At 38.6% G+C, this 13533-nt stretch overlaps 1 protein-coding gene across 3 annotated transcripts in view; it reads right to left on the bottom strand.

Annotated features, from left to right (window-relative positions):
- The window catches only part of LOC128663659 (DBIRD complex subunit ZNF326), a 112560-nt gene that overhangs the window by 79005 nt on the left and 20022 nt on the right, over positions 1-13533 (bottom strand). For all 3 annotated transcript variants that reach the window (XM_053718096.1, XM_053718094.1, XM_053718095.1), the window contains exons 6-7: positions 5622-5714; positions 3313-3423 (exon numbers count right to left, since the gene is read on the bottom strand). In XM_053718096.1, coding sequence (XP_053574071.1) covers positions 3313-3423; positions 5622-5714 — 204 coding nt within the window. The remainder of the gene's footprint in view (positions 1-3312; positions 3424-5621; positions 5715-13533) is intronic.

Raw genomic sequence — 13533 nt, 5'->3', positions numbered from 1 at the left:
TTGTGTGTTTAAAAACAAACAAACTTTGCAATGCACTTTCATTATTTGATTGGCACTGTTTTCCTCAATGTTTACTGCCCAAGAAATGATGGAATGCAACATTCTACACAGTGAATGCTTGATCACTGCACAGGTGCTCATGTATATCTGCCAATGCACTCCAGCATATCTGGGGCAGCAGAAAAACATGGCAAATCAAATATATATATATATATACACACATATACATACACACACACAACACACATACATAAGCCATGAAAAATACCTGGCTCCTAGATTTGTGGGCTGGCTCCTAGATTTTGAACATATTTGTCAAGCACTGCGCTAGAGAGATGCAACTGCACCTCAATGACGAAGCCCAAAGGAGGACAAAAAGTATGTCTGGGGTTTATTGTTTTCTCTCATTCAGAGAAGATTTGCATGGTATTTCGGGGCTGGATCAGTGATGTTCTACATGATATTTCTCCTCTGTGAAAGGCATATAGTGCTAAAAGAGAAAGTTCCCTGAGTGGCACTGGCCTTAGAACAAAAGATAGAAAAACTTCCTTGCTTGTTCAAGTCTCAGTTGAGTGAGTCTCTCGATTTTCTGTTTTATTACAGTGAATGTATAGTTCCAACACTGAAGCACGGAGTGTGATATGGGGCTGCATCAGTACAAAAGGTGTGGGGGAGATGGCACAATGAATGCCTTTGGATATACCAACATACTGGCTTGATAAGATGAATCCCATCTTCAGACGCTTGGCAGAAGAGGAATATTCCAGCATGAGAATGATACAAAGTACACTGACAAAATCACCAAAGACTTTCTAAAAAATAAAATAAAAATGAAATCCTGGCCAAGTATGTCGCCTGACTTGAATGCAATAGAACACCTTTGTATTATTTTAAAAAGAAAGAGAGCAACACAAAACCTCCAGCAAAGAGCAGCTGAAAAAAAAAAAAAATGTCTCAGAAGAATGGCAGAAAATTTCTCCAAAAATATGTGGAACACTGGTATCCTCCATGCAGAGAAGGATTGAGTCTGTCATAAAAAAAAAGGAGGATATATGAAGTATTGTATGTATGTATTGGGTACTTGTAAAGTGCGGCTAATCACCCGTAAGGGTCTCAAGGTACTGCTCATTTTATCGACTTTGAAAGGATGAAAGGCTGAGTGGACCTTGCCGGGGATCGAACCTGCAACCCTCGGGTTGCTACAGAGCTCAGCCACAGTGCATTAGCATGCTGAGCCATCTGTCTGGTATTGAAAAGGAATAAGATTTTAATCTCCGTAATAAAAGGTGTAATGACTTAGCATTGAGTTGCCACTGTGGGGCTGGTATTTTTAATATACTAAATCTAAACTGTTGGTTTTTAATATTACATAGGGCTGCAACTAACGATTATTTTCATAATCGATTAATCGGCAGATTATTTTTTTGATTAATTGACTAATCAGATAAATAAAGTTTTTCTATATTTAAAGTAAAATCCACATACTGAGTGTTACAAATATAAACTTCAGACTAAAATGTTACAACTTTACATTAACACAACTATTGGTCCAAAAGCAAAACAAAACCAAAAACTGTTTGAAAAGAGGTAGAAGTATAAAGAGGTAGACTACCACTGTTTATAACATTCTGTTATTCACGGTTTCAGAAACTTTGCATTGAAATGCAAAAATGTCAACATGTCCAGACGCACCTGGCTGAGGCTGACTCTTTTTTGCAAGCTATTTTGCCTGCAGCAGAGAAGAGGCATTCAGGTGGTGTTGAGGTGCCTGAGATGCATAAGTAGGGTTTTTACCAATTTCCCCAAGGTGGGCTATTTATCTTTGTTAGCTCTCACCAATGCAAGGGGCCTCTTAACAATGTAAGCCTGGACTTCATTCTGACATAAAAATATCTTGAATATCTATATGCAATAGTAAACAACCAGCTATAAGGTTAGGGGAAAAATATCTAGTCTTCTCTTAAAATAACAGATATATACTTACAGAGATTGAATTTGGTACATATTCCAATTAATTAAAAATATAAAAAAACAAAAAAGGCAAAAGGGCTAAAGACTATATCAGTAACAGGGCACAGCCTTAGACATTTATCTATACAGCACATATAATCAGCAATAGCAAGCGATTCACTAAATATTGTGTAAACAGTTAATAGTGACATCAATTCATATAACAAATGCCATCAATCTAGGGCTAGGTGTAAATAACAAGCTCAGCACTAGATCATGCAATGTATAATCCCAAATCACCTGATTTAATATAAACAATCCAAATTATGAGTCCTATTATTTCTGGGTTGCACATAAGACATGAGTAGTTGTAAACTATAAAAGAAACTTATAGTGTCCTGAAAAAGTAAAAAGTAAACGTCTATAGAAGTCCTTTAGGCTAAGGGCATAACCATAAATCACAACACCATGTGCAGGAGCTCATTGGAGTAAAGCAGCTGGTGCTGTGCACAGACCAAATAATTACAAACCAACTAATCGATTATGAGATTCGTTGACAACTATTTTTATAATCTATTATGGCGATTAGTTGTTGCAGCTCTAATATTACATATAAACAAATGCCCTACTGTAAAACTTAAAGGGACACTAAACCCAATTTTTTTCTTTAACGATTTAGATAGAGCATGCATTTTTAAGCAACTTTCTAATTTACTTCTATTATCAATTTTCTTCGTTCTCTTGCAATCTTTATTTAAAAAGCAGGAATGTAAAGCTTACGAGCTGGCCCATTTTTGGTTGAGAACCTGGGTTATGCTTGCTTATTGGTTTGATAAATGTAGCCACCAATAAGCAAGCACTATCCAGGCTGCTGAACCTAAAATAGGCCGGCTCATAAGTTTTAAATTCCTGCTTTTTAAATAAAGATACCAAGAGAAAGAAGAAAAAATGAATAGTAGGAGTAAAATTAGACAGTTGCTTAAAAATGCATGCTCTATCTGAATCATTGAAGAAAAATTTGTGATTAGTATCCCTTTAAGAGTAATGCAAGTACTGGTAGGTGACATAGTTTTGAATAATTTGACATTTAAGTGATATTGCAGTAGTGTACTCCCTTCTGTATTATATATAAATAAAATATTGTTATAAAATAACAAAAATCTACCGCTATAGAATAGTCTTAAATGGGATTTACAAATTTGTCAGTTGTCTCATTTCTTGCTTCGATTTGGTATTGCATTAAAAATGTCCTGATTTTAAAAGGCCCAGTGCATATATAGCAGTTACTGCAAATAGAAATTTTAAAGTGCAAAACAAAAGGGTAAAAGAACGGAGTCAAGTAGAGTACAGTCATGGACTCACCTCTCTGGAGGCCGGGATCCTTCTGGTGCCATACCAAAACCTTGGTTATATCGAGGGGCAAGGAGGGGAGGGCTGTTTGACCTTGGTGGCACATTCCAAGATGATACATTTCTAATTGAGAAAGAGAACATTTGAGTAATAGATAATAGCATATATGTTAGATGACACCAAAGGTCACCAAATCCTGAGATTCCAATAGTCAAAACTCTTAAAAACATAATACTTGCATCTTAAAGGGTTATACATTTTTTCAAATTTATACGTCAAAATAAAATACACAAGAAAGTGTTCTTTGCCTCCTCCTGGTGGCCAGGAGTTGAATTCCCACTAGTAATTGAATGGATTAGTGGACTCTCCATGCCATTAGAAAGAGATTATATTTCAATCTCTACTCTGAACGGCTCTAACGACCGCCCATAAAAGGCGGCTGTATTTTGTAATCATGAATAAGATTCCATCATCCAATCGTGTGGTAGTATGGATCCTCCTTTGAATATTCATAAGGGTATTTCTCATCAAAAGTTTGCACGCACAGTAAATCTGTGGACAATCCCATATTGACATATATGCCCATTTTAATTTATCTTCTCTCAAACGTGCACTTCTGGTTGCTCCTACAAGCCAGAATGAGTACACTGCATCCCTCCTTCTTGCATCCCTCCCACCACGTCGTCACAGGCCTCTTCGTCAGCATTCGACACTGGGTTGATGACATGCCAGCTGACACCCGGAGTAAAGAAAGTTTTGTGCATGTTCGGGCAGTAATAGATTGGAAATGCGCATGCGGGTCGCCATGGATTGTTCTATTTGGGTAGAACACGGCAATTCATGGTGCATAATGAAGTTAGAAATGGGTTTGGGAGCAATAATATTTTTTTTAAAGGAAATTACAGATAAACGATTATAATTGGCTAATTCATGTTATTTCCAAAAGTAAAACAACTTTTTATGATGTTTTGCTAATTGTAATTTTTTGGGGGGGTTTCTATCCCTTAATTTAAAGGGACAGTCAACATGGTTATAGTAACATTTTTTTTTATTATTGTTTAAAAAGATGGCTAATCCCTTTATTACCCATTCTCCAGTTTTGCATAACCAACAGTTATATTAATATACTTTAAAACTCAGATTACCTTGTGTCTAAGCCTCCTCTGACAGCCCCCTTTTTAACATGACTTATCTATTGACTTGCATTTTAGACAATTAGTGCAGTGTCAGCTACAACTCCACGGGAGAGAGCACAATGTTATCTATATGGCACACATTAACAGGGTTTTGTTGTGAAAATCTAATAAAAAAGCATGTGATAAGAGGCTGTCTGTAGTGGCTTAGAAACGGGAAGAAATTTAGGAGGTTTAAATGTTATAAAGTATACTAATATAACAATGTTGGTTGTGCAAAACTGGGGAATGGGTAGTAAAGGCATTATCTATCTTTTTAAACAACAATAATTTTGGTGTTGACTGTCCATTTAAGTAAGATGCCAACATTGTCTTATATACCACTGACACACAAAGAGTTAAACAGCAGAGCAGTTTACCAGTATCAGAATGGCATACGAGAACAGCAAGTTATCTCTATCATCAGGATAAGGCTGGTATTCCTGAGACACACAATGAAATGTGGAAGTGATCATTTACAATGACCAGTAAAATCAAGACATGCCATTTATTTTCAACGACCTGGACACACTTTGTCTACCAGCCCCAAGGCTTGTGCCATCCTAAAATCACTTCAAAACTCTTGCTATACAGGTCAGGAAGTCAGGAGGCTTGGTCTGAATGTTTATAAGGGGGGGGGGGGGGGGTGTAGTAATAACCTCTATTAGCCTGTCATGACATATCTCATATATAATGGATTGGATTTATACTACAAAATATGTTTTCTAATGTAAAACTCAATATTTTATTGATGTATTTGCAGCCTCATTTAATAGGCTGAATGATTGTAGATAGCAAGAATTGTGAATAATGTCTTAACACCTCAGAGTGTGATAATAGTTCATATTTGGGGGACATCAAAACCAAAGTTTAAAGGTGAATATTTCCATAGATTTTAATAAACAGATTTCTTTGCTTCCATCTACTGAAATTCTTAGTTCAGTGCAAAGGGTGCATGAGAAAAATGCTCAAAGTAAAAATAAATAAAATTGTATTTAAAGGAACCAAACCACCAGTGACTGTACAATTCATTTGGCTACAGTCCGGAGGGATATCTCAATCTACATTGATTGCGCTAAACACAGGAATATCTGAACTTACACAGAAATTAAAACTTCATTTAACTTAATAAAGGGATAGACTACTCACCTCTCTGGAGGTCGGGATCCTTCTGATTGCATACCATAACTTTGATTAAATCGAGACACGAGGGGGGATGGGCTATTCCAAGAGGATACATTTCTAAATGATTAGATAAATAAAAAGAACTTGATTAAAAAAAAACCCATCTCATTCTAATTAAAGGGCCACTAAACCCAAAATCTTTTTTTCATGATTCAGACAGAGAATACAAATGTAAACAACATTACAATTTACTTCTATTATTTATTTTGCTTCATTTTTTAGATATCCTTAGTTGAAGAAAAATCAATGCACATGGGTGAGCCAATCACACGAGGCTTCTATGTGCAGCAACCAATCAGCAGCTACTGAGCATATCTAGATATGCTTTTCAGCAAAGAATATCAAGAGAATAAAACAAATTAGATAATAGAAGTAAATTAGAAATATGTTTAAAATTGCATTCTCTTTCTAAATCATGAAAGAAAAAAATGTGGGTTTAATGTCCCTTTAAATTATGTATTTTTTAAAAAGGATATTGAACCCAATTTTTTTTATTTCACGATTTAGATAGTACCGCCAATTTAAAAGGGACACTGAACTCAAATTTTTTCTTTTGCGATTCAGATAGAGCATGCAAATTTAAGCAACTTTCTAATTTACTCCTATTATCAATTTTTCTTCATTCTCTTGCCTTCTTTATTTGAAAAAGAAGGCATATAAGCTATTTTTCTGGTTCAGAACCATGGAAAGCACTTGTTTATTGGTGGGTGAATTTATCCACCAATCAGCAAGAACAACACAGTGTGTTCACCAAAAATGGGCCGGCATCTAAACTTACATTCTTGCATTTCAAATAAAGATACCAAGAGAATGAAGAGAATTTGATAAAAGGAGTAAATTAGAAAGTTGCTTAAAATTGCATGCTCTATCTGAATCACGAAAGAAAAAATTTGGGTTCGGTGTCCCTTTAAACAACTTTCTAATTTACTCCTATTATTTTTTCTTCGTTCTTTTGGTATCTTTATTTGAAAAAGCTGAAATGTAAGCTTATAAGTTGGACCATTTTTGCTTCAGCACATGGATAGCACTTGTTGATTGGTGGCTAAATGTTGCAACCTGTCAACAAGCGCTACCCAGGTGCTGAACAAAAGATGGGCCGGGTCGCAAAGGTTAAATTTTTGCTATTTCAAATAAAAATACCAAGAGAACAAAGAAAAATGGATAATAGGAGTAAATTAGAAAGTTGCATGCTCAGACTAAAGAAAGATTTTTTTTTGTTCAGTATCCCTTTAAGATACAGTCTTAACCTTTACTTCATATCAGTTTACATAATGTGGGGGGTTGCAGAATGCTCAAAGTACCCCCCCCCCAAAAAAAAATAGACCAAGGGATGGAGTAAGAAAGCATCCATAAAAGGGACATGAAACCCAACATTTTTCTTTCATGGTTAAGATAGTGGTTTAAAATTGTATGCTCTTTCTAAATTTCCTTCTATTATTGTATTTGTTTTGTTCTCTTGGTATCATTTGTTGTAAAGTATACATAGGCTCATGAGCAGCAATGCACTACTGGGAACTAGCTGCTGAATGGTGGCTGCACATATATGCCTCTTGTCAATGGGTCACCCAATGCGTTCAACAAAGGATACCCAGAGAATGAAAATTTTATAATAGAAGTAAATTGGAAAGTTGTTTAAAATTGTATGTCCTATCTGGGTTTCACGTCCCACTATGGCATAAAGTGAAAATCAACCATAGCGTTTTTGAAATACTAGGGTTGACTGTTGAAACAAATAAAGGGCACTTTCATTCATGAAGTAAAAAGATACTTCATGCAGAAAGTGCCTTTATTCATTTAACCGTTCGCCGTTCTTAGCTGCTATGGCAGCCCACGGCCAAAATTTTTTTTTACTAAGAGGCGACGTTTTCACCTCTTAGCCAATAGCCATGCGGTAGATCCCATTTGGCGCCCATGGGAGTCAGATTTACCACACGGCTATTTGCTAAGAGGTGAAAACGTCACCTCTTAGCAAAAAATTTTTGGTCGTGGGCTGCTATAGCAGCTAAGAACGGCGATCATTTAAAACTAATAAAGGCACTTTCTGCATGAAGTATCTTATACTTCATGAATGAAAGTGCCCTTTATTTGTTTCAACAGTCAACCCTAGCATTTCAAAAATGCTATGGTTGACTTTCATTTTAATTACAATCATGCTTCTGTTATCACTTACCATTGGGTACTACAGTGATTTTTAACCTTTTTTTTGCCGTGGCACACTTTTTTACATTAAAAAATCTTGTGGCACACCAACATCCCAAAAGTTTAAAAAAAATCACACATTGTATCCTAATACAGCATATATATATACACATACACACAAACACACATAATGTATGTATTGTGCTGTTATGCCATGCCTCCTACAAACTACCTCTGCACTGGGAGTAAAAAACAAGCAAAGTTTAAAAAATATGTCACACTGTTGTCAGTCTGCCGTGGCACACCTGAGGATCTCTCACGGCACACTAGTGTGCCACGGCACACTGGTTGAAAAACACTGGGGTACTATATCCCAGGTGAGCAAAAGATAAAAACTTAAAAAGGGACAGTCTAGTGCAGAATAAACTTTCACGATTCAGATAGGGCATGTCATTTTAAACAACTTTCCAATTTATTTTTATCACTAATTTTGATTTGTTCTCTTGGCATTCTTATTTGAAAGCTAACCCTAGGTAAGCTCATATGTTAATTTCTTAGACCTTGAAGGCTGCCTCTTATCTGCATGCATTTTGACAGTTTTTTACCACTAGGGTGTTAGTTCATTTGTGTCATATAGGTAACATTGAGCTACCTAGGAGTCAGCACTGATTGGCTAAAATGCAAGTCTGTCAAAAGAACTGAAATAAGGGGGCATAGGCTTAGATACAAGGTAATCAAAGAGGTAAAATGTGTATTAATATAACCATGTTAGTTATGCAGAACTGGGGAATGGGTAATAAAAAGGGATTACCTATCTTTTAAAACAACAACAATTATAGTGTAGACTGTCCCTTTAACTTTTTATAATTAAAAACATCAAAAATATTAATGAATAAAGTGAATGTAAAGTTTGGTGAATGAAAGCCCATTTTTAAAAAATACTATTAAAAACAGGGGCACTTTCATTCAAAGTTTACAAAGCGGCCGTTTTGTTAATTTTTTTTTTTTACCTTTTTTCTTGTCACAAGGGCAGCTTCCCCCACCTATAAAACCTCTATTCACACGTCATCAATGACTAATCCTGCTTCCTCCAATCACAGCATGGCCTCAGGCAATGACTACCCTGGGGGGAAAGCTGTAATTGGAGGAAGCAGGATTAGTCATTACCGACGTGTGAAGAGGATCTCTATGTGGGGGAAGCTGCTGTAGCTGTGAAAAGAAAAAAGCTAATTTTTTTTAACAAAACGGCTGCTTTGTAAACTTTGATGAATGAAAGTGTCCCTGTTTTTAATAGTATTTTTTAAAAACGGCTTTCATTTACCAAAGTTTACCTTCACTTTAATGAACACCACCACACTCACAGGAGTGAGCAATCCTGCTACACAATCCAATTGTATAAACGTCTCAAATATCATCCAAAATGCTTTCTCGATCAAAAAACATAATTTATGCTTACCTGATAAATTTATTTCTCTTGTAGTGTATCCAGTCCACGGATCATCCATTACTTATGGGATACTAACTCCTCCCCAACAGGAAGTGCAAGAGGATTCACCCAGCAGAGCTGCTATATAGCTCCTCCCCTAACTGCCATTACCAGTCATTCGACCGAAAACATGCAGAGAAAGGAAAACCATAGGGTGCAGTGGTGACTGTAGTTTAATGGAAAAATTACCTGCCTTACAGTGACAGGGCGGGCCGTGGACTGGATACACTACAAGAGAAATAAATTTATCAGGTAAGCATAAATTATGTTTTCTCTTGTTAAGTGTATCCAGTCCACGGATCATCCATTACTTATGGGATACCAATACCAAAGCACACGGATGACGGGAGGGACAGGCAGGCTCTTTATACGGAAGGAACCACTGCCTGAAGAACCTTTCTCCCAAAAACAGCCTCCGAAGAAGCAAAAGTGTCAAATTTGTAAAATTTGTAAAAAGTATGAAGAGAAGACCAAGTTGCAGCCTTGCAAATCTGTTCAACAGAAGCCTCATTCTTAAAGGCCCAAGTGGAAGCCACAGCTCTAGTAGAATGTGCTGTAATTCTTTCAGGAGGCTGCTGTCCAGCAGTCTCATAAGCTAACCGTATTATGCTACGAAGCCAAAAGGAGAGAGAGGTAGCCGAAGCTTTTTGACCTCTCCTCTGACCAGAATAAACGACAAACAGGGAAGACGTTTGTCGAAAATCCTTAGTTGCCTGTAGATAAAATTTCAGGGCACGGACTACATCTAGATTGTGTAGCAGACGTTCCTTTTTCGAAGAAGGATTAGGACACAAAGATGGAACCACAATCTCTTGATTGATATTCCTGTTAGTGACCACCTTAGGTAGGAACCCAGGTTTAGTACGCAGAACTACCTTGTCTGAATGAAAAATCAGATAAGGAGAATCACAATGTAAGGCAGATAACTCAGAGACTCTTCGAGCCGAGGAAATCGCCATTAAAAACAGAACTTTCCAAGATAACAACTTGATATCAATGGAATGAAGGGGTACAAACGGAACCCCCTGTAAAACATTAAGAACTAAGTTCAAACTCCATGGTGGAGCAACAGTTTTAAACACAGGCTTGATCCTAGCTAAAGCCTGACAAAAAGCTTGAACGTCCGGAACTTCTGACAGACGTTTGTGTAAAAGAATGGACAGAGCTGAAATCTGTCCCTTTAAGGAACTAGCGGATAAACCCTTTTCTAAACCTTCTTGTAGAAAAGACAATATCCTCGGAATCCTAACCTTACTCCATGAGTAACTCTTGGATTCGCACCAATATAAGTATTTGCGCCATATCTTATGGTAAATCTTTCTGGTAACAGGCTTCCTAGCCTGTATTAAGGTATCAATAACGGACTCAGAAAAACCACGTTTTGATAAAATCAAGCGTTCAATTTCCAAGCAGTCAGCTTCAGAGAAATTAGATTTTGATGTTTGAAGGGACCCTGGATCAGAAGGTCCTGTTTCAGAGGTAGCCACCAAGGTGGACAGGATGACATGTCCACTAGATCTGCATACCAAGTCCTGCGTGGCCATGCAGGCGTTATTAGAATCACTGATGCTCTCTCCTGTTTGATTCTGGCAATCAATCCAGGAAGCATCGGGAAGGGTGGAAACACATAAGCCATCCCGAAGGTCCAAGGTGCTGTCAAAGCATCTATCAGAACCGCTCCCGGATCCCTGGATCTGGACCCGTAACGAGGAAGCTTGGCGTTCTGTCGAGACGCCATGAGATCTATCTCTGGTTTGCCCCAACGTCGAAGTATTTGGGCAAAGACCTCCGGATGAAGTTCCCACTCCCCCGGATGAAAAGTCTGACGACTTAAGAAATCCGCCTCCCAGTTCTCCACTCCCGGGATGTGGATTGCTGACAGGTGGCAAGAGTGAGACTCTGCCCAGCGAATTATCTTTGATACTTCCATCATTGCTAGGGAGCTTCTTGTCCCTCCCTGATGGTTGATGTAAGCTACAGTCGTGATGTTGTCCGACTGAAACCTGATGAACCCCCGAGTTGTTAACTGGGGCCAAGCCAGAAGGGCATTGAGAACTGCTCTCAATTCCAGAATGTTTATTGGTAGGAGACTCTCCTCCTGATTCCATTGTCCCTGAGCCTTCAGAGAATTCCAGACAGCGCCCCAACCTAGTAGGCTGGCGTCTGTTGTTACAATTGTCCAGTCCGGCCTGCTGAATGGCATCCCCCTGGACAGATGTGGCCGAGAAAGCTACCATAGAAGAGAATTTCTGGTCTCTTGATCCAGATTCAGAGTAGGGGACAAGTCTGAATAATCCCCATTCCACTGACTTAGCATGCACAATTGCAGCGGTCTGAGATGTAGGCGTGCAAAGGGTACTATGTCCATTGCTGCTACCATTAAGCCGATCACCTCCATGCATTGAGCTACTGACGGGTGTTGAATGGAATGAAGGACACGGCATGCATTTTGAAGCTTTGTTAACCTGTCTTCTGTCAGGTAAATCTTCATTTCTACAGAATCTATAAGAGTCCCCAAGAAGGGAACTCTTGTGAGTGGAAGGAGAGAACTCTTCTTTTCGTTCACCTTCCATCCATGCGACCTTAGAAATGCCAGTACTAACTCTGTATGAGACTTGGCAGTTTGAAAGCTTGAAGCTTGTATCAGAATGTCGTCTAGGTACGGAGCTACCGCAATTCCTCGCGGTCTTAGTACCGCCAGAAGAGCACCCAGAACCTTTGTGAAGATTCTCGGAGCCGTAGCCAATCCGAATGGAAGAGCTACAAACTGGTAATGCCTGTCTAGAAAGGCAAACCTTAGATACCGGTAATGATCTTTGTGAATCGGTATGTGAAGGTAAGCATCCTTTAAATCCACTGTGGTCATGTACTGACCCTTTTGGATCATGGGTAAAATTGTCCGAATAGTTTCCATTTTGAACGATGGAACTCTTAGGAATTTGTTTAGGATCTTTAAATCCAAGATTGGCCTGAAAGTTCCCTCTTTTTTGGGAACCACAAACAGATTTGAGTAAAACCCTTGTCCTTGTTCCGACCGCGGAACCGGATGGATCACTCCCATTAATAAAAGATCTTGTACGCAGCGTAGAAACGCCTCTTTCTTTATTTGGTTTGTTGACAACCTTGACAGATGAAATCTCCCTCTTGGGGGAGAGAATTTGAAGTCTAGAAGGTATCCCTGAGATATGATCTCTAACGCCCAGGGATCCTGGACATCTCTTGCCCAAGCCTGGGCGAAGAGAGAAAGTCTGCCCCCCACTAGATCCGTTCCCGGATCGGGGGCCCTCGATTCATGCTGTCTTAGCTAAAGTAGAAACTGCTCCCTCCACCTTAGGGACCGTTTGCCATAAGTCCCGTGTGGTGGCGTCTATTGGAAACATCTTTCTAAATATCGGAGGGGGTGAGAACGGCACACCGGGTCTATCCCACTCCTTAATAACAATTTCAGTAAGTCTCTTAGGTATAGGAAAAACGTCAGTACTCGCCGGTACCGCAAAATATTTATCCAACCTACACATTTTCTCTGGTATTGCAACTGTGTTACAATCATTCAGAGCCGCTAACACCTCCCCCTAGTAATACACGGAGGTTTTCCAGCTTAAATTTAAAATATCTGAATCCAGTTTGTTTGGATCAGAACCGTCACCCGCAGAATGAAGCTCTCCGTCCTCATGTTCTGCAAATTGTGACGCAGTGTCTGACATGGCCCTAATATTATCAGCGCACTCTGTTCTCACCCCAGAGTGATCACGCTTACCTCTTAGTTCTGGTAATTTAGCCAAAACTTCAGTCATAACAGTAGCCATATCCTGTAATGTGATTTGTAATGGCCGCCCAGATGTACTCGGCGCTACAATATCACGCACCTCCCGAGCGGGAGATGCAGGTACTGACACGTGAGGCGAGTTAGTCGGCATAACTCTCCCCTCGTTGTTTGGTGAAATATGTTCAATTTGTACAGATTGACTTTTATTTAAAGTAGCATCAATACAGTTAGTACATAAATTTCTATTGGGCTCCACTTTGGCTTTAGCACATATAGCACAGATATCTTCCTCTGAATCAGACATGTTTAACACACTAGCAAATAAACTAGCAACTTGGAAATACTTTTCAAGTAATTTACTATAATATGAAAACGTACTGTGCCTATAAGAAGCACAGAAAAAGTTATGACAGTTGAAAATTAATAAACTGAAAAGTTATAGCATCAAATCTTTGTAAAAACCCCCCACAATTTTAGCAAAGGAT

This window comes from Bombina bombina, chromosome 6 (genome assembly GCF_027579735.1).
Source record: "Bombina bombina isolate aBomBom1 chromosome 6, aBomBom1.pri, whole genome shotgun sequence".
NCBI lineage: Eukaryota > Metazoa > Chordata > Amphibia > Anura > Bombinatoridae > Bombina > Bombina bombina.
This window is presented reverse-complemented; position numbering and strand designations above follow the sequence as displayed.